Here is a 27,550-nt window from a genome sequence, read left to right on the forward strand (position 1 = left end):
TAAAGCACACTGCTGATGCTGCAGCTCCCTTCAAGGACTGAAAGGCTCCCCTCATCCTGTGGGCCAACAGCCTCCCCAGCACCGAGCTGTGCCTGAAGGTCAGAGGCTGCAGGGATGGGCTCGTGGAGGCAGCAGGTTCCCCAGCCTTGCTTCAGGCAACGCACACGCTAACAAGTGAGAGTCACAGTCCACACATGGGATTTCACTTCAGAGAAACCCCTGAAAGACAAAATCCCAGGGTGCTGGGGGAGGGTAAGGAAGACTCCTCTTTCTGACAGGTTTCTCCCCAAATCTGCCTGCACAGAGGAGCTGTGGTGACCAGCAGATGAGGCAGGCCACCATTATGCACAACTGAAATTCTTCTCCCACCTGTGGATGTGGGGACTCAGCAGCAGTTACAGGCCCAGCACGGAACTGCCACCCAAAAAAAGGCAAACAAGAGATGGAGAAAGTGCTTCTGACTAAACCCAGCAACGATGCTGGTAATGACTGCAAGTGTGTACATATTCTGCATCAAGGGTGGTGGGGATGTGCCAGCCCGAATGCTGAGCAGGGTCACCACCCGCCTTCCATACACAATGATATGGACATGGGGTAGAAGCAGACACTGCAGCTTCCCGAAACGCAGGGGCTTTTGCTAGGCTTTTATGTTAGACAAAGATTTACATTTGGAAAAGTCATTCTGCTGTATCTGGCAGAAATTTCAAGACAAATGGATCCCATATTTATTCATTCAATGATAATACTGAGCCGAGGATAAAGTGCTTTGGAATTCAGAGCACTTTATAAAAATTAATTACTACTTAGTTCACCCTTCTGAGGTGGGAAGGCATTACACCTGCATATACATGAGGACACCAAAGCACAAGTGGATTAAACCCCTCGCCCAAGACCCCAGAGGAGGGCTTACTGCTCATCTTGACTGCTGAAATACGTGTGCACACATGCACCCCTCTGCGTTTAAACCAGCTCATCCTCTCCAGAGCCCTTCCCCAGCACAGGGGTTTCTGAAGCAGAGCCAGCCTGCTCAGCTGGTGTTTTCATACCACATGTCCCAAACAGACCTAATAAAAGACACCAAACCCCCAAAAAATGAAAGGCAGAGATGTGTTTGTGTGGTGTGCAGCTAGGGATAAAAGCTGGGTTTCATAGTGCCAAGGAACACTAGAGAAAGCTGTGCAGTGTTGCACTGACAACCCTTAACCTGGCTGCCACCAAGCAACATTTCACTGGCCCACAGCAGCACGCAGCAGACCTGGGACACCGTGAGCCAGCAAACATCAGATCTGTCCCTTGAAATGTGTACAAGGACAGAAAGGGCTTGTGAGCACGTCGGGACCAGCAGCCCACTCCTCCCACTCCAGTGAGCGTCCATCCCCACTCCCAGCCAGTCTGGCAACCCTCCCCTGTCCCTGTATTGGGTCGCCAGGTCCAAACCGCTTTGAGTGCCAGAAAAACAACACATTGTCATGGGAACAAACACGGCCTTTGAGCCCCAACAAGGCCTCCAGCAGCAGGGTTTCAGAGGGATGCTATAATTACTCATCAGCGCATTACCTGGACGGAGGGTCTGCCACTGATGTGTAGGGTAAAACACTTCCAGGTCTTCAGGATCAGCATCATCTTCTGTTACGGGCTCTTTCCTGCTGTCATCTTTTATGTCGCTGTCTTCTATTTTTGTAAGGGCGAACTCCTTTTGGATAGAAGAGATTCAGCTCGTTAGCAATTGCATCTGGGTAATTTAGTGCCGGCTGAGAATACAAAATTTTTCCCCTCGCCAGCAGATTTTTTTAATTTTTTTTTTTTTGACATCTGATATTCTTTCCACATGGTTAAATTTAGATTTAAAGTATATTAAAGGTTAAACATGCATAACTACCATGACATTTGTGCTGAACAAAGCAGCGCAGCTTATTTCCTATTCCAGTGCCGGCTGCAGGTTTCAAATGAGCTTTCGCAGAGCCTCACCTGCCTGACACTGGGAGCCAGGAGCCCTGCCTATTGTTAGGGTTGTGTAATGTACTAAGACCCTGTTTTCCCTTGCTTGAAAATATGTCAAACTTGAAACTTTTTCAGCTGCAATTTTCCACCCGAGCAGAACGCCCCGAGTGCTGGTCATTGCATTGCTTTGTTTTGCAGTAGAGGGGGGTTTCTTTTCCTTAAATGCACTTATTTCAGGCTTGGAGAGGATTTCAGCTAAAATAGTTCAGCTATTTCCAAAATAGGACATGGGGAAAACACACCGAATTGCCCACACGATACAAAACACGAGCATCCTTTTCTTTCCCCGTTCCCAGGATCCTCCCAAGTCTTGTAAAACAATGAGGCAGCGATTTAATCGCCACCCACGTCGCCAGCGCAGCACGCGAGCGGCAGAGGTGCGGCGCATCAGCTAGCGCGAGCGGCGTGACACGACACAAAGGCAAAACCCGAGGATGAAAAGCAGGGGGAGGGAGGGAGGGTGGGGAAAAAGAAACCTTGCTGCGAGGGAAACCTCGCTGCTGAGCGGAACGTCTCCCTGGGGAGCTGTGGGAGTCATGTAAAACCGCCACGGGTAAAATTACTGAGTGCATGGCAAGTAACGAGCTCATACTATCGCACACCGGGCTGTGAACGGCTCGGGAAGGAGGTCTCTGCTACTCTGGTTCATGGGAACAGATAGCTGGTCCAGGCTAATTGTCCAGGTTCCTATGACACCAGTGTTACCGGTTCCTGAGATCTCTGAGAACGCCGCCCGCCGCTGAGTAATTTCAAATAACCAGCCTGTAGGGAAGGATTATTCCTGATTGTTGGCAATTAGAGTAAGAGTTATGGCTTGGTTCATGAAGTGTTTTGATATTAATCTTCCAATGTTTTCATGGGGAAAAGTCAGTTAGGAGGTTAACTGGGAATTTTAGGCCATGTCCTGTCTTCACGTCCTGGGAGGACCCATGCGTATTTTCTGGCAGAATCTGGGTGCTTTTTAAATCGACTTTTTAAAGGGGTAGATAATGGCAGAGCAAGGGGGATGGAGTGAAGCTGAAGGAGGGAAGGGTTAGATTAGATATTGGGGGAAGTTCTTTACAGAGAGAGTGGTGAGGGGCTGGAACAGGCTGCCCAGAGAGGGGATGGGTGCCCCATCCCTGGGGGTGTTCAAGGCCAGGTTGGATGGGGCCCTGGGCAACCTTGCGTAGCTGCAGGCCTGGAGGTTGGTGGCCCTGCCTGTGGCAGGGGGTTTGGAACTGTATGATCATTGGGGTCCCTTCCAACCCAGAGCAGTCTGTGATTCTACGCTTTGCATATAAACATCCCTTTACCCAGCCAAGGAGAGCGATTCTGAGCAAGAGAAACATTCAGCTTGAGCAGAACCACGTACAATTACCGACAACGGCGATAACACCCGAGGACGGCTGACAAACCTATACAGTGTGTTTATTGCACCTGTCAGAAGGCACCAGAATCTCAGCAGCGCGTGGGCAAACAGCCCCTAACCCCCGCTCTCGCTCAGCGCATCAGAGGCTCCGAATTGTTGGGATGAGGACGAATGGTTAAAGCTCAGTAACAATCATAAACATAAAAAGCCAGGTTCTGCAGATGAAAATCAATGCTGGCGTTTCCCGAGCCAAGACTCAACAGGACTAAAAGAAATGAGTCAGAGCAGTTATTACTTAGCTTATTTACGCTGCTGTATTATTATCCAAGAGGGACTTAACGATACAGGCCATTGTAAATTTACCAACGGGCCTCCGAGCGCTGTATCTGTTGGAACACATAATGGAGATGGCTGATGTTTACTGGCTCTGCTCAAGAGCAGTGCTGCGGTTGGAATGTTCAGGAAGGGTAATAGGATGCAACTCAGTTCCTTTAAACATTACTGCCACTGCTTGGCCTGCAGTTGTTTCGTAGCACCCCGGTTTTGAGAGTCTTTGGGGCAAAACTGGACAAGACAGAAGCGACTCTTCGTTTATGCAGAAATTAGGTGGGATCTGTTGCAGTTCCTTTTCATAATTAAAATAGCAGGAAAAACGATGTTTCCTAAAGAACAGAGATTTCCTCAAAGGCAGAACAGCTGCCCTGCTTTATCAGCCTGAAGTCAAGCGCCACAACCTGAGGTGTGAGACCATCCGCAGCCTGTTTGTGATAAAGGAGGGATGTGGCCACCACGAAGTCGGGGCAGAGGGAGTGCAGGGTAAGGTGATGGGAGACTTCACCACCCACTGCAGCAATCCTGCCCACACCTCAGTGCCAGGCTGCTGCCAGTTCAGGCACTGGGGCTGTCCCTGTCTTCTTGTCCAGCTGAGATGACTCTGCTCTATCTTCAGCCTCCTCCTCTCCCTCCCTGCAATACAGACAAATCAGCTCGTTGCTACGTGACCACGGGTGGGCCTGAAGCACTGGCTTACAGTGCTTATAGAATCACAGGATGGTTTGGGCTGGAAGGGACCTTAAAGATCCTCAAGTTCCAATCCCCTGCCATGGGCAGGGACACCTCTCACCAAACCAGGTTGTTCAAGGCCCCATCCAACCCAGCCTTGAATATCTCCAGGGAGGGGGCAGCCACCACCTCCCTGTGCAGCCTGTGCCAGGGCCTCACCACCCTCAGAGTGAAGAATTTTTTTCCTAATACCCAATCTAAGTATACCCCCTTCCAATTTAAAACAATTTCCCTTCATCCTATCACTCCAGGCCCTTCTAAAAAGTCTGTCCCCAGCTTTCTTGTAGCCCCTTCTGGGACTGGAAGGTGCTATAAGAGCTCTCCAGAGCCTTTTCTTCTCCAGGCTTAACAACCCCAATTCTCTCAGCCTGGCTTCATAGGAGAGGTGCTCCAGCCCCCTGGTCATCTTTGTGACCTTCTCTGGACCCATTCCAACAGGTCCACATCCTTCTTATGTTGAGGTCCCCAGAGGTGGACACAGTACTCCCAGTGGAGTCTCACAAGAGTGGAGTAGAATCTCCTCCCTTAATGTACTCTGTCCCTTGGATTTGCTCTGGGTAACAGCAAAGCCCCCAGGCAGCTGCACCACACGACCCACAGTCCAGCAAAGGCAGGAACAGGTGTCCAGGGACATGGGGTCCAGCGATCCCCTAACACCAGTGTGGCTGGGGTACTCTGCTTTAAGCCATAGCATTAATTATACTAAAAACCCACCACCCTCTACTGCTTGACCTTCCTCAAGGAAGCTTTCCAGATGTGTTAATCTGGCAGCAGAATCCAATCCAGGGGAGTTCTGCAGCCCTGGACAAGCACACAAGGGCAGGCAGCATCCACTCACCTCAACCATGGCTTCAAAACAACCTCACGAGTAGCAAAATCCACACCCATGGGGCACAAGGCCTGAGAGGATGCTCTCCTAAGCCTGACTCACTATTGGTGACTCACAGCTAGGAACCGATATCAGGCCACTTCTTCCCCTCTCCTTGCCACTAGACTGCATCATTACCTTTGCCTCTTACAACGGGAGGAACCTGTGGCAACCCCAAACAGAAAGAGCAACGAAGGAGCTGCCCAGGCTACACTGTTCCTGTTGCAAACCCTTGGGACTGAGCATGTTCTGGATTTCCTGGGGCGAGGCAAGCTGTCTCAAGAAAGAAGCAGCCCTTCTGAGATATTGATACTGGAGACCCGCTGTCGAGGAGAGGTGATCCACCAGTGGCTGCAACACCCTCCTTGGCCCTTCAGGGGCTGTCACCCCCCCACCCCAGGGACTCTGGTAGCTGGACAGCCCTTTGCTCTGAGGATTCCGGCCAGAGCAGCCAACACTTACAGGAACTCTGTCGCTCAGGCTTGACTGGGAGAACACTGCAGAACCCAGCAAGACCAGCAGGTAGACTTTGGCAGCAGAGGAGAGGAGACCAGCCCAATGAGACATCGCCATCAGCCTGAAATGCGAAGAACAAAACCAAGAGTGCTTTAGTCCATGTTTTCTCAGGTTCCAGCATCCTTTCCAGCATGTTTTGTGAAGCCCCATGGATTCAGGGGTGCAGCACCACGGGACACTGAGCACCTCACAGTGTTAGCAAATGGGTCTCATGGGGGGCAGCTGACAACAAGGGGTGCCGACTGCACTGCTAAAGGAGTTTAGGACAGGTAATGACAAAGGAGAGCATATGGACCCCACAGGGACTTGGATCTGTCCTGGAAAACATGAGGAGACCTGTGAGTCCTGTTTAAATCCCTGTGTTAGTGCCACAGGTGACAACAACGGGGGAACTAAAAATGAGTGCAGTCCCATGCTGCATCTTAACTCTATGTCTGTGCTGCATCTTCAGCACAGAAGTAGTTGTGTTAAGTCAAATTAAACAGAGCTACCAGCCATCAGAGCACCAGGAGCTTATCAGACCCCATACACAGGCTTTTCTTGAAGACAACATTTTTCCAAGGTTTGTTTGGTGGCTCCTACAGCATGAGGCTTTTCCCACTGTCCTGACCCAGCTTCTCCAGCCCTCAAGCCCCCCAGCAGGCTTCTGTCCACACCTACAACAGACCATACAGGCACCCTGACCGACCACAGACGTCCTGAGCTAGGAAGGGGGTTAGAGAGAGACAGGTCCTGCTCCAGTGGCTGCCAGTCACCCCGGTACAGCTCGTGGGGAGCTGCGTGTGTAACCACGCTCGCGCGCGGCCCCGCTGCCTCGCAACACGAGGCTCGACATCCACCCACGGCGCTGAGCTCGCAGCTTCTCACGCTGGGGTAGGGAGAGGAGCAGCCTGCCAGCACACAGGCTGGAGAAGTGTTTCCTTTGATTGGCTCTAAATTTACACGCTGCTAAATTAAACTAAATGAGGTCTTTTGAAAGAAGATGGGACTGATTAGTTCCGTTCAAACACTCCTTCATTACTCATCCCTCCATCAAGTCTGCTCCTACTCTTATCCAGGTTTTAAAGAGTTTCCTCCCATACAAGCAGTCCTAAATATCTTTCTCAGTGTCTTTGTTGTCCATCAGGATGGCACATCACATCACAGATCATTTTTTTTCCTCCCTTGAAGCAACCATCTTCTACTCCACAAAGCAGAAAACACACTTCCCATGCACACCCAACACCATCTCCTGCCACCAAAGGATCTCTGTCCCCAAAAGACTTCCGGGACACAGAGGGAGTCCTCTCCTTCCACCCCTTTACCTTGTCTCCTCACTCTGTTATGTTCCTTCTTCCTCTTCCTGCTTTAGCCAAAAATAATTAAACAGAGCACATAAAAGGCAAAGCACTGCATCACAGGGTCAGTGGTGGACACCCAGGGAACAGCAGCAGCAGAGAACACAAACAGCAATACATCCGATGCGCTGCTGCATCTTCCAAGGAGTCCCAACCCAGCTCTTCCTGAACAGCAGCCCCTGCCCTTGAGCTCAAATCCGGATCAACTGGAGTTTCCTTTTCCCTACTAATGGCTTTTGGAGCATATCTGGTCCTCTGACACCCACAGCATCCCTCAGCAATGAGTTCCCCTGAGGCTGAGGGCCTGGGACTGTTTAGCCCAGAGAAGAGAAGACTGAGGGGGGAATCTCATCAATGCTGATCAGTCCTTGCAGGGCAGGGGGGGCAGGAGGATGTGTCAGTCTGTGTTCAGTGGTGCCCAGGGGCAGGACAAGGCGCTATGGGCACAAACTGGAACAGAGGAAGTTCCACCTAAACATGAGGAGGAACTTCTTCACGGGGAGGGTGGCAGAGCCCTGGGCCAGGCTGCCCAGAGAGGTTGGGGAGTCTCCATCTCTGGAGACATTCACACCCCAGATCCTGGACACTGTCCTATGCAGCCTGCTCTGTGTGATCCTGCTCTGGATCACAGGGGGTTGGACTGGATGATCTCCAGAGGTCCCTGTCGACCCCCATCATTCTGTGATTCACACTGTGCACACAAATGTATAACCTTGCATTTCTGACCTGGTACTTGATGTCCTCCCTCAATGTCTGCTCTTTTCTAAAGGGTCAAAAAACTACCCTGATGACCCACAAGCCCCTACTAATCTGCAACTGGAGAAGAAAACCTCTCTCATTTTCAGAAAGGAGCCAAAGGCAATCTGTGGGCAAAGCCTCTGTCTCTCTCTGGGCATGGCCATGCACAACCAGGCTGCAACCAACACCCAGGTTCCTGAGCTGGAAAAACCAGAGCAAAATTCACAGACTCAAACTCTGTCTACTCCAAGATCTATCTACGTGTCCTTGTGGCCAGTGCCACAGTCAGGACCTTGATACAGCCGTGACACACAGCTCCCCCTCATCTCAGAACAAACTGCTGTTTCTCACATAAGAAACAGGTTTTTTTCTGGGGTTTTAGTTATAAAACAAGCGGCAAAACTGGGATAATGAAAAATAGATGTGTCCCTAAAACTTTACCTGCAGCCTGGAAATGAAAAGAAAGAAGAAGAAAAAGAAATTCAACAAAGCAGTGGCTGAAAGCAAAGGCACACTCGTAAAAATAGAGCTCACGTGTACCGAGAGGGCTGGTAGCAAATGACAGCACAGCCTCTTTAAAGCCTACAACCTCATGCCTGCCTGGGAGATGACATCTGCACAACAATTAGCAGTTTGCTTAGGTCCCAGGTAGGCAGGAGGAGCCAACATGTGAAACACGGGGGTTTGAAGCTCCTGGAGAGAAGCCTGGGCAGGCTGACATCTCCTTACAAGGCAGACGCGCACGGAGGGCGGGAGAGGGTTTCCAAACCCAGTGCTTACACGGATACAATGGAGGGGTTAGCGAGGACCCTTGGAGCCTGGGAAGCAGAAAGGGTGGAAGCTGAGACCCCACCTGCACAGGGAGCATTTGCTCCGGTGGAAGGACATCGTTTTGGGATCCAGCAGCACCCACACACAGCTGCAGCCGGTCAGCACGAGAACGGCCAAGCGAGGAGCACAAAGACCCTCGTGCAGAGGGGGGCGGATGGGTTTTCTTTCAATAATCATCTTTTGTCAAAGAAAATCACATAGCAGGGCAAGAGCAAAGGCTCAGCCTGCAAGAAGCCTCTGTTCCTGGCAGCAGTCCTCCCGGGGCAAGGCGCTTGGCTTCGCAGGGCTGGCAGGTCCTGTTCCATGGCTCCAGCAAACCCTGGCTGCACGGGGGGCCACAGAAGCAGCAGCGCTGCCTGATGCTCTCTGACAGCTGGGACACAGCCACCCATTGCAGCAGTGGCACATCACCAAGTGCCACACAGCCTGGTGAGGGACACAGCTCCTTCCTGCCTCTGCAGCTGGGCACGCAGGGCTTTCTCATGGCCTAACTCAAAGTCCACACTGCCAATACTGTGCCACTCCAACAAATCCATCCCAGTTCTGCTCCACTGCTCCAGGAGAGCACACGGAGACCCCGAGGAGCACCCCAGGCCCCTTGCCAGGCTCTGGTTTTATAGCCAACTGGAAGCAGTTACAATAAGCTAATCCCTGGATCTGGGGATCCAGGGAGCAGTACAGGAGTTACCAGACTTGCAAAGCTGCCCACAAAATGACTACTTCAGGGGGGTGTCTGTCCAGCCAGCCTTCATCAGGATGGCCAGCACATGCCTTGTGTTACCATAGCTGAGGGAGCTCCCCTTGCTGAGCACAGGGCAGCGCTGGAGAACAATCACACAACAGAAGACATGGAGAAACACAGCCCAAGCACCCTTCAGCTGAACTGGTGACACAAAGACCTCCAGCACTTAGAGCCTCTCTCAGGCAGAAGCCAAAGTTTGATGGGCAATAGCAGTTAAGGAAATTGTTTTAAAGATGGATGTGTAAATTGGGGTGTCTGATTGAAGAGGCGCACTCAGGACACGTACTACAATCAGTGTAGTTGAAACACAATGTCATTCTAACAACACTGGCATCTATGGCCAAGACCAGCATGACGTGCTAAGTGATGTGCAACGCAACCCAGGAAAAGAAGGAAATTCAGCTGATTTGATCTGACCTGGAATTTTCCTCCCCTGAGCAGTAGAGTCTCTAGGTTTGTAACACAAGTACCTGTTTTTGCTGACTGAAGAGCAGCATGGTGTCAGTCAGATGCCCTGTGAACATCCCAGGGCTGGCAGTCATATCTCCTCAGATGAGTGGAGCTACACTGACAGGCAGAAGATGAGGTTTGAATCCAAAACTCAGCCCACATGTAAGAGGAGACAGCTGGTGGGCAAGCAGAGGATTACAAGGAGACCCCAGGACACTCTGCCTTTCCCTGTCCATTAGCTGGGGCTGCACAACCCTCTGCCTTCAGGTAAGCAGGACCAACCTGCAAATTTGGTCATCCTCTCTTCCACCCGGAGACACAGAGACACAAAGGCTCCTGTCCAGCACAAACCAAGCTAAGAAAAGCCAGCCTGGTGTCCCTTGTGTTTTGGTGGACACAGGCCCAGGAGACCATGTGTCTGCTTGGCAGGTCTCAATCCTGAAGACCTGCTTCAGCTCCCCTTGCCCTGGCAGCACTCGCAGCTTTTGACAGGAAGCACCAGGCTTCCCAGATTTCCTCTGGAAATGAAGACAGGCTGAGAGAGCTGGGCTGGTTCAGCCTGGAGAAGGCTCCAGGGAGATATCTGAGCCCCTTCCAGACCCTTGAGGGGCTTCAGGAAAGCTGGAGAGAGACTTGTTATCGGAGAGTATGGAGATAGGATAAGGGGGAACAGCTTTATATTAAAAGATGGTAGATTTAGATCATAGATGATAACTGAGCTTAGCTAATAAGGCAGAAATCCTCCCTCAGGAGGCCCTGGCACAGGGTGCTCAGAGAAGCTGGAGCTGCCCCTGGATCCCTGGCAGAGTTCAAGGCCAGGTTGGATGGGGCTTTGGGCCCCTAGGCTGAGGAGGTGTCTGCCCATGGCAGGGGGACACCTTAAGGTCCCTTCCAACCCAAACCACTCTTGAGTCAATGAAACTGGAGCCATGAGAAAACTTGTGCATATTAAAACCCAGTGGCTCTCATAAGAAAGTGCACAGGTCCTGTCCTTCCAACCATGTCTACCTGGAGATAGTTACCTGCAATACATTTTACTGTGGAGCATCCAGCAGGAAGATGCAAGAACCACAACCACCTACCAAACCCTGCACCACGCAAGTGTGCTCAATGCACTAAGACCAGGACCTGCAAGACTCTGATTCCTCTTTTCCACCTGTAATAGCCACCCACGTTTTCTTTCCATGCTGCTTCTTCCCCAAGATGAGGCCTAGAGTCTGACTGCACCGGCCCTAAGTGCAGTGCCCAGGAGAGCCGGGAAGCAGCCAGGACCTCCTGCTGCCTGATCCCTCCTGCCACTGCCAGGCCCTGATCAGCAACGTTTCTAAAAGCAGGAATGAAGTTTCCTCTTCATTAAAGGCAAGATTAAAACTGCAAAGATTCTAGAAGAGGCTGAATACACCTGACTGATCAAAGAACTAGATCTGAATAAAAATTAAGACTAAACCCAGAATTAAATAGCAAACCTAACATCTCATGCAAAGTGGGAGAAGAGCCCTGCATGACCAAAGCAAACCTAGCGAGGAGCTTCCTTCAGGGACCCGCACAGTGCTCCCAGTGGAGCCCCAGTTTGTTTGCCCTTGATTCTCACAATACAAACTGGGCAGGAATAGACTGTGCTGGGCTGGCACAGGCTCTGTGCAGCTTCGTTCAAGGATTCCCACTGGCCAGGGAGTCCCACCAGGGCCCAATGTCCCACACACATGGGAGGGAAGGTTTAGATTAGATATTAGGGGGAAGTTCTTTACAGAGAGAGTGGTGAGGGGCTGGAACAGGCTGCCCAGAGAGGGGGTGGGTGCCCCATCCCTGGGGGTGTTCAAGGCCAGGTTGGGTGGGGCCCTGGGCAACCTTGTGTAGCTCCAGGCCTGGAGGTTGGTGGACCTGCTCCTGTGGGAGGGGGTTGGAGCTCTGTGATCCTTGGGGTCCATTTCAACCCAGACCAGTGTGGGATTCTATGATGGCAGGATGGTGAGCACCACTCATCTGCAAACCCCCTCACCCTGCCACAACCCAGCGGAGCAGATGCAGCTGCGATACAGATCGTCCCATCGACACCGCTTATGAAATGGCTTAAAAAAAGTTTCTTCTTGCTTGTTCCTCATCATTTCCTCCTACCAGGAGTCTGCTCTGGCACGTTAAAAACACTCCTATATGAGGGAAAAGTTGTGGGAACACCTTCCCATATTTGGCTGCCTACAGAGAGCCCACGCAGCAGGGAGGACACGCTTCACAGGAATAAATCACGGTTAGGCTCTGCCAGTAGGCACAGCCTGTCCCCAGGCAGCGGGTCCTGCTCCACTCTGAACTGGGACAAATTTTGACATGGGGCAGTGTGGATGAGGAGGGAGGAGAGGATAACCATAGCAGAACCAGGCTTACCTGGCACCTACCGTGCAATGGCACAGCATTTATAGCCACTGCTAACAAATAACAGCGATGAGCATCTATAAGCCCCCCAGGCTTCGCCATCAGCCACCATCAGTCCCGCTCGCAGCAGCTCAGCACAACACCGCCCAATGTCGGTCTCTCCCACAGCACTGCGCGGTGCAGACACAAGTGAGAGCGGAGCACAGATGGACCCAGCACCAGGAGACGGCATGGCAGTGCCCAGCTGCAGCAAGGGCAGCTCCTGGCACTGGCCACGGCCCTGCACAGGGGCAGAGGAGAGGGTTGGGGTGGGTTATGTACGGACACCGCTTCTCCTACTCAAGCACAGCAACTCCGACCCCGTTGTTTATACAAACAACCTGGTGCTGTTTAACAATAAACATCATTTGGTCTATCAATTAAATTCACTTAATTAATTCCTTCGGAAACCCTCGTCTGCAGAAAGCACTGCTCTGCAGAGGGCAAGAGCACAGCTTTGTACCTCAGCTGTTTGGGGTCGGAGCAAGGCTGCTGCCACCCTCTCAAGCCTCCCATTAGTGGCAACAGCAGAGGGGACCAGATTCCACTGGGGCTCAGCAAGATCCCCAGATCCCAGGGGCTGCAGCCCAGCAAGATCCCCAGATCCCAGGGGCTGCAGCCCAGCAAGATCCCCAGATCCCAGGGGCTGCAGCTGGCATATCTCCAGCAATCCTGTGGCACTTCACCCTGGAGAGTGCTGGGTCCAGGATGGGGAGATGTTCTGCTCCGCTCAGGATGAAGCATGCAAAAGCAGAGCATGCTGCTGAGATCAGAGGACTGAATTTATCATTTATTATTTATAACAAACCTCATCTAGCTGAGGGTTCTGGCAGCTGCTCTCACTGGGCTCCGCGACCGCCTGCACACGCACACGACACACTCGCTCCGCAGAGCTCTGGGGCCAGCAAGCACGTTCAAGGCTGCACCAGAGCACGGGGGCTGATTTGCACCAATTTAGGACTTGCCTGGAAATAGAGATGTTTGACCTTCAGGACAAACATCTTTCTGGAAGCTGCCACACTGCCTGACCTGAACTGCACGAAATGGCTGTGCCCTTCCTCAGTGCCTCCCCATCACCCCAAACCCCAGCTGAAGATGTGGTTCCTCCTGCCCATGCCTGTTTTGAGCAATGTTTTCCCTCCCCATGTGCATTTGTCATTTCCAGCAGCCCCTATTTGCAAGGTGACCTCCTGGATTAGACTAACCTGGGGGTCTGCCAGCATCCAAACATCCAGCATTGATTTTTTTTTTTACCCCTTCTGCTTTCCCAAGCTTGGAGAACCTGGCAGAACCTGCACCACGCCACAGTGGCCAGGGCACGGGTCACCCTGATGTCCCACTGCAGTTGGGCCCAGAAGAGCCACAGATTTACCTGGCATACTCCCAGCCTCTCTGAAAACAGCTTTTTGTATTTCCCAAGTTCCTGCTGTTCACTCGTAGCTCTCACATGGAATAACAACCTCCTTCCCTGGTCAGGCACCGGTTTCCCAATACAGAGACTCCATCAAGAGGTTAAAATCCCCATTTAGGCTCCATATCACAGAAATCCAACATATCAGGCACAGGTCTCCCACAGCAGCACCCACACCGTGCTGCCTGCCCCGCTACGAGCATCTCTCCCTCCCTCACATCTGCATCTCAGCCCACGCCTGCCAAGACCCTCCAGCTCAGCCCTGAGGTTTTCCATTGGGATCGCCCCCCACCCAGTGTGGAGCTGCCCCGCCAGCAGGCAAGGCCAGGGCCTGTCCAGCAGCTCTGCTGACCCACTGACACAGCGAGCTGCAATGGCTATGGAACTGCTTTTCCTCACCTCGCTCCTGTGCAGTGGGCAGCAGCAACAGCTCTTTCTCGGCACAACAACCCACAGGCACAGGTCACAGCCCCAAGGTCTCCTCTGTGCCAGGATTAACATGGCATCGCAACCGGGAGCATCCATTTCAGGGAATATCAGTTCAGGGCATCCCCTTGCTTCCAGGTTTGTGGCAGGTTCCCAGGTGAACAGTCACTGGGATGCCCCTCGTGGGCCAAACCCATCCCGGAGCTGCTGGATCGACCACCAGCCACAAAACCCCAGAATCAGCCTTACCGAGACAATCTCAAGCTCTCCCCTGAAGGAGGATAAGAAGCTCTCCTGGGATTAACATAACTCAGATCCCCCAGGGCTGCTCCTGGCTTCACAGAATCCCCAGGTGGGAAAAGACCTTTGAGATCAAGTCCAACTGTTCCTGTCCCGTGTAACCCATATCCCTGAGCACCTCATCTAACCATCTGTTAAACACACCCAGGGGCAGTGACTCAGCCCCTCCCTGGGCAGCCTGTGCCAGTGCCCCATAACCCTTTTGGGGAAGAACTTTTCCCTAATGTCTGATCTCACCCTGCCCTGGCACAGCTTGAGCCCATCTCCCTCATCCTGTCACCTGTTGCTTGGGTGAAGAGACCAACCCCCACCTCTCTATATCCTCCTGTCAGGACAGTGTAGGCAGTGATAAGGTCTCCCCTCAGCCTCCTCTTCTCCAGGCTGAACACCCCCAGCTCCCTCAGCTGCTCCTTGGAAGGTTTGCTGCTCTCCAGCCCCTTCCCCAGCCTGGTTGCCCTTCTCTGGACACACTCCAGGGCCTCAATGTCTTTCTTATGGTGAGGAGCCCAGAACTGAACCCAGCACTCGAGGTGCAGTCTCACCAATGCCAAGTACTTCACCCTGACTCTCTGCAGGAGCCCAGGAAGTGGTGCCCCATGCCAAGGCTCAGCTGCTCCATTCCTGACACAGACACCGGGGTTAGAACCAAGGGAATCACACAGCTCCTTCCACTGTGGTCTGCAGCAGCATCAGCACATGCTTGGAGGAAAGGCATTATCCAAGTTTGCTTAGGTTTTTTTCAATCCATCGGAACTTTTAAAGTGCTCTCAGAGGATGCATTCGTTAGCAATTACAAAAGCTCTGGGACAGTAATGAGTAGGAATAGAGGATGCAGAGGCTACAGGTACAATCCCCTGTGAGCAACTCTTACCCTGATTTCCTTTCTTCTGCCCAGGCATTTCCCACAAAGACTGAAACGTGAGTCCTGCTCCTCGAGTGCATGGGCCTCCTGGGTTGACACCAAAGCCGAAGAGCCAGCCAGCAGCACACAGCATCCATTCAGAGGGCTTCTTGCTTGAGGAAATTTAAAAGAGCAAAGAGCTCTACAGGCTGCAAATGCAGGAGTACATGCACAGATACAGGAAGGCAAGAGAGAACGTGATTCCTTCTCTCTCCTGCTGTTCATCACCTGCCACCTCTACTTTTGGGAATGGCTTTCTGCCTTTCTGCTTGCAAGATGGTTACAGGTGGGCACATCTAGGATCAAGGTGCTCCAGTCTTCATCGATGTTTGGGCACTGGGAGGGAAGGGGCAGGGAAACTGCCTGTACATCACCAAATGCAAGAAGTTCAACGCTGAAACCCACATTTCTCCTCCTGTCTCTTGTCAGAGAGCGAGAGCTATTTTAGATGTTACTCATAGCAACGTGTAGAAAAACCCCAGCTGAGAACGTGACAGCACAGCATCTGTATAACCAAAGCACCTCTGAGGCGCTGCAGAACCTCTGCAGCCAAGAGCAGGTGCTGGACACCGCACATCCGCTTCCTTGAGGGGAGATGCAGGCCTGGCTCTCCAGCAGAGAAGGAGGTTTCACAGACCCCTCTGGAAGCCTGACTGCTGTTACTTGATGGCCCTGATCATCTGCAGGGGCTGTGACCTTCCTGCTGTCATCCTGCCTTCTGCCTCATCAGCCTCTGCTAAGCAGAGCTTTGATCCTCCAAGTGACTCCCGGTTCAGAGACCTTCCATCCCTTTGCCTCCCAGACTTGAAGGACAGTGAGCTGGAGTTCCTGAGCATCTCTGCTTCAGACGGGCAGACTTTGATGTCACACAGAGCGCCGTCTCTGCGCTTCGTCTGGTCTCTTCAAACAGAGGCAGAGCCACCGCTTTTGATCTGTGCAAAAGAGCGTTTTCCTTGGGGAAGGAAAGCCATGCTGGCGCTCATTTCCATCTTGTCGTGGCAGAACAGGCTGTATTGGTGCTTCAAAGAGCTCCTCAACCTTAAATTCTTACGACACGGTGACAAATCAGAGGGCCTGCCTCTGTGTGCCTCACGGATCCCAGCAGAGGTTATGAAACAGCATTTCTGTGAATGCTGCTGCCGCTGCCACCGCTGGAGCCTGCACGTCCCAACAGAGTCACAGCGGCCCCCGCGCCGCGGGGCCGAGGGGTCTGCATGGCTCCGCAGGGAAGGCTCAGGCAAGACATCTGAACTATGTGTGTGTAGAGTGAAGGGTGGTGGAGAGAGACTCCATGCAAACCCCCAAGCAGCAGGACTGCACCCAGCCCACAGGCCCCTTCTGAGCTCCCTGGCCATGCTCACCCCCCTTCAGAGCCGTCAGGCTCAACCAGGAGCCAGCACTGTACTTCCACCCCACGGCAGAGGCAGGCTCCAGCAGCCCAAAACCTAGATGGGAGGAAGGAGGAGAACAGAGATGTGATCAGAAACGAGTGGTTCTCCTCTGTGATTTCCTCTTCTGAGGGACAAGGACTGTGACTCCAACTTTAGCACCATTCAGTGCTGAAAGAGAAGATCCACTGTTTCTCATCCTGAGCTTGGACCAAGGGCAGGAGACCCAGCCTCTTAAAAGGAACATCCTTTTCTTAGAGAAGGCCCTAAAAAGAGCCATTTGGTGGATGGGTGTATCTCAGCAGCTGAGCAGCACCAGCCCACGAAGGGTCCTTTCTTTGGCAGTCCTGGCTGCTGGTGCACCTGCTGCCCTGCAAACCCCACAGAGTGTGCCCAAGCAGCGGGAAGCAGCAGGCAAAAAGCACCATGATTTTCCCTCTCCGTTTCTCAGCCTTTGCTGCACAGCTCTTTGGGAAGCCACGGACGACTCCTGAAGTCTCCCTGCCTCCTGTGAGAGCTATCAGCAGGCTGTCAGCCACTCTCACTCTTTAAGCTCTGACACAAGACACATAGGCAGCACCCTTTGCCCTGCTAAGCCCAAACATCCCAAGCAGCCACCTCCTGCCACAGCCAGTGGGGGAACGGTTCCATCACATGTGCACAGAGGGAGGGGGCTTCTCCCACAAAGACCACAGACCCAGCCACCCCCTCCCGCAAACAGAATTCATCCCAATGCCCAAACTATGCTGCAGAGCTTCTCCACCAGCTGCCATCTAAATACAGCTGCCATGAGAACCAAGGCTGTTTCAATGACAGCCTCCACAGGGATTTCGGTCACCGCAGATGTCACACGTCAAGACAAGTCTCAGCATCGACCCCAATCAGGGAGTGAAAAATCTCAGTGCCCCCTGAACCAGGCAGGGACAGTTACTCACATGCAGAAGGGTTTGCAGCATCAGGGTCAGGCTGTGTGGGTTTTGGTGAAGGAAGGACCCTGTCATTTATGCATTAAACGGCACATTTATTCTGCTGCTCAGGAAGAAATAATAATTACAGTGGCCTCCAGTCCCCACCTCTTTCAGTCTGTACTTAAAGAAAGAACAAAAAAGGACCAAAGCAAACAGCACTTCCACAAAAAAAATCTCTGAACTGGCTTTTAGCTGCTGGACAAAAGAGGAACAGCTGATGAACCGCTCCTCTTATTGCCCCCTCTAATTTCTCTTTCATAACAGCAGCCAGGCACTGCAGGCAAAGCACTTCAGGAGGCAAAGCACCGCTCGGGCGGTTGAGCAGACCTGACCTTCAGTCTCCTCGTGCCTCACCACAGAGGTCCAGGTGTGCCACAACTGCCCAGGAACATGCTGCTCATGGTGCTTTCTTCTCTAGGCGTAGGGCAAGGAGCACCCAGCCAGCCAGAGCATCTGGTGGGCTCTATGTGGCTAAGGGCCTCCCAACAGCACAGGAGGAGCCAGCACACACCAGTGGGTCCAGCCACGTGCATGGTGACAGGATGCTCCTCACAGCCACATTTCTAGCACACGTAGCTCTCCCTCTTGCCAAGCAGCCAGTGCTGCTTTGGTGCAGATTTACAGGGAGGGGTTTGGTTTTTTCTCACAGAAGCAATAATAGATGGACAGCAGGAAAGGGAAGAAATTAATGGACACAGTAATTATTCCCAAAGTTGTAAATCGCAGTGATTCCTCACCCACAGACACGTCTGGAAAGCAAGATTAAAAAGCTGAGGGGACATAGTCTCAAAACAGCAGGTAATAGAACTGATAAAGCGTGTTTACAGTATCTCACAGGGGATGTGTACCTTTCATTCTGCTGAGGAATGTAATGTTCCACTCCCTGTTACAGAGCTAAAAGGGTGTCCTAAAAAAAGCACCTTAACAAAGCACCTTAACAAAGCACCTCTAACGGCAGCCGGGTCCCGTTCCAGAAAGGCAGGTTCTGCTCTTCTGCCCCACACACCAAAGCACAAGGAGGAGCACAGTGAGCATCTGCAGCCACTTCTAGCACAGAAGCAGCATTAATAATCTATGCAAATAGCACAATTTAACAACTGGCAAAAAGGAGGCTGGAACGGGAGGTGGACTAAAACAACACCCCCCCCGGCTGACACCCTCCATGGGAGGAGGAGGAGGAGGAGGGCAGACTTGCCTTCCCCAACTTCCTTGGTGCCCGCAAAGCCACGGCTGCCAGCTGCCAGCCTGAGTCTGAAGTACCCGCCAGCAGAAACAATTTGTCATGTGTCAGATCAAATCAACTCTTCTGAGACCACTGTACTCCCTGAAGCAGACGGCTGCCAAACTCCGAAGGAGAAATCCAAGGAACCTCGCTGGCCGGCGTCAGGCCCAAGCGCTCAGGAAGATCAGCTCACTCCTCATTCTTAACACACGTCAGTACGACACAAGCTGTTCCGTGCAGCGCTCCCGTGCGAGGCAGCCACCAACAGTATCCATTATTAAAAAGAATTTGGTGTTTAAATGATCACTCTGGGCTGAAGCTCCTCGTAGCCCAGAAGCTTCACGTTCCTCATCCAGCAGCACAGCATCTCGCTCATCCTAGGGAGGCATTAGGATGGGTAATGTTTGCCAGAGAGCCCTGCAATGGATTCTTATCCCTCTGAGCAAGTGTTCCTCTCCTCCCAGCCAGCCTCATGCTCTCACTAGGAATGAGCTCCCTGGAACTTGAATTACAGATTGCTTTTTTTCCTTTCAAATAGTCTTAAAGCCCTTACTTCTAGTTAATTCCCAATATCACAGCTTCCCATGCTCTAGGCTTGTGCCATTCCAGCCCCTGTGTGGAAGCACCTTGTGGGTGTCCTGTTTGCTGCACGGTCCCATGAGAACCTTTATAGCACAGGTCCTGCCCCTAAACCTGCTCTGAGCATGTCTACATGAGTTAACCATGTCAGCCAATGCCGTGGGGACCCAAACTGGGATAGCCTGCTCCTGCAAAGCCCAGGCTCGAGCGCTCAACCACCTCCACGGAGGGCAAATCCCTCAAGCCAGGGCATAGCCACCAGCTCCAGATGTTCCAGGTGCCAGTGTGCGTCATCTGGGCTCAGCCAGCTGAGCCCCACCACAGCCAGGAAAACTCCACATATTCCATGAACAATGGCCCAGAAGGCTTTCCCTGGACGGGAAGCTTGAGCAGCCCACAGAGAAGGTCAGGTTATCGCAAAGTGAGAGCAACCAGGATAAAGGCAGGAGATCCAAAGGGTGAGGGCTGTAGATGATGCCTCCAGTCATGAAAAAGCAACTGAACCTCAACAATGGAGCCTTGAGTGACACTGCATATCAACAAAGAGAAAAGGGGAAACCTGGCAGCCTAAAGCAGGGACAAGGGAAGCCCAGGGTGGCAGGCACGGGGCGTTCCTCTCAGTAGTGCCAACACACGACTCAGCTGTGTGGGGGTTTTCCCAGAATTTATTTAAAGAGCACCCAGTGCCTCAGGACAAGCTATATTTAGGCACCATTTTACCTGTACCAGGACTCCTCTCCAACCATGGGGACTGGCATCAGGTGCAGGACACCATCTCACCAGCCTCACTTGGCCAGGATTGTTGTTCCCTACGAGCATCCCACCCGGCACAGAAACCACCATCAGCCGGTCCGTGCACCGGGAGAGTGAGTAAAATACTCACAGTGCTGCTTTCCAGCAAGAAGCCGAACACCAGCTGTTACTGTAGATCCACGGAGGAGGAGCAGGAGGAGGTTAGCACACACACACACACACACACGGCTCATTTATAGCAATACTTTTCAGGCACCTACAGCTGCAGAGACACCAGGCTGGAGCAGAGTTCCCACAGCCTCTCACAGGTTTTACACACTCCGATTTCCACCCAACTGCCCTTTGGATGGTGACCTAGCCCTAGGTCTGTGGGCACTGAGCAAAGCCAGCACCAGGCGCTCGTCCCCAGCACCCCCAGTGCCCAGGATCCACTGGCAGGCAGGTTATGTGGGCAGAGCTTTAGGCATCAATCCAGGATGAGGATTAAACTCACTCCTCTGAACAAGGGAGTTCTTTTATTTCAGCGCTCTGACCTGGAGAGATTTCAGAGGCATCAAAGGGCTGCAGTGCCGCAGGACTCCCGGGCACCCGCACGACTCCTTCAGCAAGTTCTGGTTTGGGTTTCTAAACAATGGGAAATTTCCCAGGCTCCAGGAGAGAAGAAAACCCACATCAGCCCCCAGAGACCAGCCAGAACTCGAGGATGTTCTGGCCAGCGATCTCACTCTGCTCCTCAAGCCATGCTCTGTAATGAAGCCCATTTCCATCACCACCAGTGCACTCCTCTACCCTCAGAAACCCTGTAGGTGTGTCACACCTGCGAGCGCCTCCTGCTGACCCCGAGCGCCTTCCCAAGCTTCCCACGCTCATCTCATACCTGACTGCCCCACACTTGCTGGCAGGAAAGGAACAGAACACACTCCTGAGCCACTTGCTTATTCCTGATTTGGGCACAACGTCAAGTACATCATCACTTTTACCTCCCAGCAACCACACTGTATCCAGCCACTGGAGACACGTTTCCCACCGAAGGAAGGAGAACCTCACCCCCAGCCTTTCAGCTTGGGAACCCTCACAAGGACCCATCTCGACAAGCCACAACAGGGCTCAGCACTGGATCCAGCCTTGTTCAATACACTCAACACCTTGGATGAAGGGATGAAGCATGCCCTCAGCAGGTTTGCCCTTGATATTGAACTGAGAGGAGCGGTGGATGTGCTGGAAGGTAATGCTGCCATCCAGCAAGATCTGGACAGGATGGAGAGCTGGGCAGGGAGTCATCTTAGGAAGTTCAACAATGGCAAGTTTAGGGTCCTGCACCTCAGGAGAAATAAACCCAGGCACCAGAACAGGTTAGGGGTGACCTGCTGGGAAGCAGCTCTGTGGAAGAAGTCCTGGGAGAGCTGGTGGACAACAGGCTGACCATGACCAGCAAGGTGCTCTTGGCCAAGAAAGCCAACAGCATTCTGGGCTGTATCAAGAGAAGCATGGCTAGCAGGTCAAAGGAGGTTCTCCTGCCCCTCTGCTCTGCCCTGGGGAGGTCTTATCAGGAATAGTGTGTGCAGTGCTGGGCTCTCCCGGTCAAGAAAGAGAGCGAGCTGCTGGAGAAGGTACAAAAAAAAGGCTATGGAGATGATGAGGAGACAAGAACATCTCTCTTACAAAGGGAGGCTCAGGGACTTGGGACTGTTTAGCCCAGAGAAGAGAAGACTGAGGGAGGGGAATCTCATCAATGCTGATCAGTGGGGTCAGGAGGATGTGTCAGTCTGTGTTCAATGGTGCCCAGCGACAGGACAAGGGGCTATGGGCACAAACTGGAGCAGAGGAAGTTCCACCTAAACATGAGAAGGTTTTTGCTTGGGAGGGTGGCAGAGCCCTGGGCCAGGCTGCTCAGGAAGGTTGGGAAGTCTCCATCTCTAGAGACATTCAGACCTGGGTACTGTCCTGTGCAGCCTGATCTGGATCACAGAAGGTTGGACTGGACAATCTCCAGAAGCACCTGCTGACCCCCATCATTCTGAGATTAAACTAAGTCCAGAGCCTGCAGCAGAACCCAGCTCACACAAGGCTCAATGTAACAGTTTTTCATTGGCAGGAGGAGATCAAGAAAATTAAGTCTGAGTAAGAAGAAAAAACTCCCTTTAAAGTAAGTGCACTAACTCAGCAGTGGTGAGCAGGCCAAGTGCATTTTAAGGGCTATACATTTTCACTTCCAAGCCTTGGAAAAGCAAACAGAGTGCCTTTGTTCCATATACATACTGCCCAGCATTTGTTATTGTCTGTCTATTGATGCTTACTTGAAAACCAAAATTTAATTAAGCCCCACCGTACGCGCAGCCTGCCTTTGAAACACGCCCGCATTAGCGGATCGTTACAGCAAATGAAATGCAGCTTCATAGCTTATTTTTCAAATAACCTCCTAAAACATTTACAAATTAAATAATACTCTTGCAGAGAGAAATTAAGAGACACAGCGTTTAGCAAGGGCAAAGGGATGTTTACAGATGAAGTCTGAAATGAGACGCGGAGGCGATGGGGCAGAGGTGCCGGCGGGGCTCTTCTAGCCCTCGTCCAGACGGTTCTCTGCGTGCCAGAAACTAGATGAATAAGGAGGGTGCCAGTGCCAGGGGAGCACAAAGGGCAGCAGCCCCCCGTGGAGGCCTCAGTGTAAGCTTGTTCAGGGTCTGGGGTGTGCTGCCAGAGACAGAGCCAGGGAGGTGCCTGCGCCCCTCTGGATGCAGAGAAGCTCACTGCCCCCACGCACCCTGCACACCCCTGGGGAGCCCGGCCAGGGCTGTACCGGTCACAGGGAGGTGAACCCTCACAACCGACTCAGAGCAGTGGAAATCTGGACTCTCAGCAGGCTGAGAAAAGGGATGCAGAAAGGTGTTCTTGGGGCAGGGTGAGAAATGCACTGCTGAGATTTAACAGGAGCAGAAAGCAAAGGGAGCTTTGGTTTCTCAGGGTAAGTGGAAGCACAAGCAGGTCAGTGAGTCAGCACAGGTCACAGCAGCACACCTGGTGTTGAGCAAAGCAAAGAACCATGTTAAAAAGCAAGTGAATTTTACATGAGCCTTACAGCTCAGGCTTGAAGAGATCCAAGATTTGTCTTTTCCTTAATGGCATCTGGGGCAATGCCAAGCGTTCTTTGACAAATTATTTACTCCCAGAAATCGTTTTCCCTAAACAAGCGTAACCCATTACCGCATCCTTCTTTACACGAGCCTGCAACAGGCTGTGCCCTGTGGGTCCTGCAGCCCCATCTCCAGTGCTGGCAGGCAGGGCTACAGTGAGAAGCAGAGCACACCAGCCCACAGCAGGCTGGGGATGAGGAGGAAAACTTTGCAAGGGCACCTCTGGATCCATTGGATGGGAAGACAGTAAAACATTCACAGTCGACAGGCGAATTCCCACGGGTCCCAATGAATTCTCATCAGCATGTGAATCTATTATTTAGAGGAAAAACGTTCAGCCTGGCATACAATCATGGGAAGCTGTCAACTTCCAGCCTGTGCAGGGCTTCCTCTGTGGAAAAGATCCTTCTCTGTGAGTCAGGGACTCATCACCACCTTCACGTCACAATATTAAAACGAGCAGCTGCAGCAAGGGGCGATCCATTATGCATTGCATTACCAGTCCTACAACAGTAACGAGCGCCGGGACCTCGAGACACTACACAGCTCATAGCAAGGCTGGGTAAAGCCAGCAGCATATAAAAAGCACAGCCCAGGATCCTTCCTAAAGGAAAAACACCAAGGTAGAGAGGCACTGGGAGTGGTGTCAGAGGGCTGGCATGCAAAGCGTCCTTCCTGCACTAGGGAAGGAGATGCCGACAAGGCTGTCGAAGGCAAAGCCAGTGCCGCACTCGTGCCCTGGCAAGGCAGCTAGCCCCTGCCTGCTGACATGCCCTCCTTACTGCTCACACCAAAGCACCACCAGGACCAGCACCTCGCCACCGCTCACCCACACAGCCCCACACCCACCCTCCCATCGGCAGGCATCACGAAAGCTCACGCGGAGGATTCAGGCTGGCTCTGTGCTCCCCAGGCTGCGGCGAAGCCCCCTGACACCCGAAAGCAGCACACCCGCCTCGCATAAAGGATGAGGATTGCTGAGCCTCCCGCAGCCTTCCCGGGGTGAAAGCAGCCTGCACACACACACAGTCATCACTCCAAAACCAGACTGCAGCAGGAGGTTAACCACCACCAGGCCTCGTGTGCACGGGGATCTCAAGAGACGCGTTCAGCCACAGCTCGCCAGCACTGCGCCACCTCCCACCACACCAACAGCGAGCTCTGGACACGTAAACCAGCTGCTACTCCTGCTCTGCTGGGGGAAATAAGTGGAGCAGGCTGTCTAACTGGGAAGAAGGGGTACATCCAAGCACCCCTGAAAAGTGCCCTACTTCCACAGCTCAAGGTTAAACATCCCACTCGCGCTGCTTCCCGAGCCTGCCTCCCTCCAAAGCCGCGCCAGGTAATTAGAATCATTATAACTATTATTAGACCATAATATTATTATAGCATTTTTGCTACACTTGACATCTGTTGGCTGATAGATTTAACTGGTACATAAGAAATAATTGCACAGAGATTTCTTGCAAATGAGCACCAACACGGAAGACATTACAGAGCCTTCTGCCTTGAAAAAGTTCATTTTATGGCAGCAGGCTTGAAATAAAACTTCTAAAATTAACAGTTAAACCTTTAAAAACTCCCATTAAAGAAACTATTTGGGTTTTAAGTAGGCAGACATTAAAAATACCCTGATTTTTCTTTAGATGCTTAAAGGCATATACCTGCCTCAGTATCTCCTTCAGATCAACATACGCATCTTCTCCCCACCCACTCCAGCGACCCTGAGGTTCCTAAACCATCCTTCCATCTTCCTTTTGAATTATTTAGTCAAAGAACCTGACTGTGGAGAGAACCAGTATAATCAGGCCTCTTACGGCCTGCTTACTGAAAATCCTACAGCATTAGCAGCAAACACACATCTAGAATAAAATACAGCTTCTGGCACCCCACTAAGCCCAAAGGGCTTCACAAACTGGGTTTGGGATGCGATTTATCCACCTCCAAGATTCATCCATAATCCAGAGTGGAACGGCATCTTTCTATCAGTATTTAAGTACAGCATGCGTGCCCCTGGAGAGAGGTATGGAAGAATCCAGCAGAAACCTGAGGAATGCTTTAGAGAGGATGGACTTTCTCCCCTGGAATTGAAATCTGGTCGGGGCACTCTCCACCAGCCACAGACCATCACAGGAGAACAACCAGGGCATAGCTTCTCCATCCCATTGGCCCTGGAGCGTGTCAAGGGAAGGGCAATGAAGCTGGTGAAGGGGTTGGAGCACAAGTCTTACAAGGAGCAGCTGAGGGAGATGTTCCTGCTCTCTACAACTACCTGAAAGGAGGCTGTGGTGAGCTGGGGCTCAGCCTCTTCTTGCAGATACCCAGCCATAGGACGAGAGGGTATGGCTGCAAGTTGTGCCAGGGGAGGTTCAGGATAGAAATCAGGAGACATTTCTTCTCCAAAAGAGCAGTTGGGCATTGGACGGGGCTGCCCAGGGAGGTGGTGGAGTCACACCTCTGGGTGCTCAAGGAAAGGTTGGATGAGGTACTCAGGGAGATAGGTTAATGAGTAATACAGGTGGTAGGCGGACGGTTGGACTGGAAGTCTTTTCCAACCTAAATGATTCTATGATTCTGTGATGTCCATGAAGCACAGCCTGAGCAAACAGCCATGACCCAGTACCTCACATCGCCTGCCCTGAGAGGTGGAAGAGATGAAAACCCTAGAGAAACCCTCTTGAGTTCAGTGGGGCCCAAATTTCACCCCACAGTTATACCGATGTGCAAAGAAAGATGGCACAGCAGGTGGAAGGGCACCTGAAGGAACAACCTCAACGTTCAAAAAGCAGCTCAGTACTCACAGAACTCAGGGGCGCTTAGAGCTGGTCCTGGGTGTTCAGCGACGTTTTTCTCCAGCTAAATGTTTCTCAGCTGAGGTAACTCCTCCTCCTTCAGCTTAGTTGGTGCCAAGAAGGTGACCAGCAGAGTCCTGGTATGAGGTATCCTGCCACTGCTCCCACAGCGACGTGCTATTCAGGGATAAAAATGAGTGTAATTAATTTTTCCAGACCAAGTAATATTTCTTCCAGAGCAAGCACAGGAGGAATTGGGTACTGCTCAAGGAGAAAAAAATGTATTTTTACTACCTTAGCCACACACAGACAAGCCTAACTCTCCCTGAGGTCAGACAAAGGGAGCAGGACACTATGGACACCAATGCCCCCCACACACACCCCTCTGCTACCAAAGCTGAGACACCCAGCGAGCTCTCGGTGCAAAGCAGGGCTGAGTGACCCGAGCAAGAAGCCACAGCTAAATGAGGTTCTGAAAAGCTCTTGAAAATCAGCCAGGCCTTCAGAAATGGGGCAGGAATTCCCCATCACAAAGGCATTAAAGCAGATTTTTCACTCCATCCATCCATCCATCCATCCATCCATCCATCCATCCATCCATCCATCCAGGTTTTTCGCCCCATCCATCCATCCGACGCAGCCAAACCAGAGGAACTTGGACAAGGCAAACTCACCTTAACGAGACACATTGCTCGTTACTAAGGGAAACCCCAAACAACAAAGCAGTTCCCCCCCACTCCCACACACTTGCAGGGTATGATGATACAGAGCTGGGAGGGGTGGCTGACACGCAGGACACTGCGCTGCCATCCAGTGAGACCTGGACAGGCTGGAGAGCTGGGCAGGGAGAAACCAGATGAGGTTCAATAAAAGCAAGTCTGGCACCTGGGGAGGAATAACCTCTTGTATCAGTAGAGGCTGGGGATGACCTGCTGGAGAAGAGCTCTGTGGAGAAGAACCTGGGGGTCCTGGTTGATGACAGGGTGGCCATGAGCCAGCAGTGTGCCCTGGGTGCCAAGAAGGCCAATGGGATCCTGGGGGACATCAGGAGGAGCGTGGCCAGCAGGTCAAAGGAGGAGATCCTCCCCCTCTGCTCTGCCCAGGTCAGGCCCCACCTGGAGTGTTGTGTCCAGTTCTGGGCTCCCCAGTACAAAAAAGCCAGGGATCTCCTGGAGAGAGTCCAGAGGAGGCTACGGAGATGATGAAGGGCCTGGAGTATCTCCCTTGTGAGGAAAAGCTGAGTGAGCTGGGGCTGTTCAGCCTGGAGAAGACTAAGGGGGGACCTTATTAATGTTTATCAATATCTTAAATATGGGATGCAGGGGGAATCAGCCAGCCCCTTTTCAGTGTCTGTGGGGACAGGACAAGGGGCAA

General features: G+C 52.2%; 1 protein-coding gene across 1 annotated transcript in view; it reads right to left on the minus strand.

The window, feature by feature from the left end:
- SIL1 (SIL1 nucleotide exchange factor) overlaps positions 1-27,550 on the minus strand; it is a 97,477-nt gene that overhangs the window by 64,407 nt on the left and 5,520 nt on the right. The window contains exons 2-4 of the mRNA XM_084268557.1: positions 26,186-26,353; positions 5,745-5,859; positions 1,558-1,693 (exon numbers count right to left, since the gene is read on the minus strand). Of these exons, the coding sequence (XP_084124683.1) occupies positions 1,558-1,693; positions 5,745-5,855 (247 nt within the window). The 5' untranslated portion in view covers positions 5,856-5,859; positions 26,186-26,353. The remainder of the gene's footprint in view (positions 1-1,557; positions 1,694-5,744; positions 5,860-26,185; positions 26,354-27,550) is intronic.

Source organism: Gallinula chloropus, assembly GCF_964237585.1.
Source record: "Gallinula chloropus genome assembly, chromosome: 10".
In the NCBI taxonomy this organism is placed as follows: domain Eukaryota; kingdom Metazoa; phylum Chordata; class Aves; order Gruiformes; family Rallidae; genus Gallinula; species Gallinula chloropus.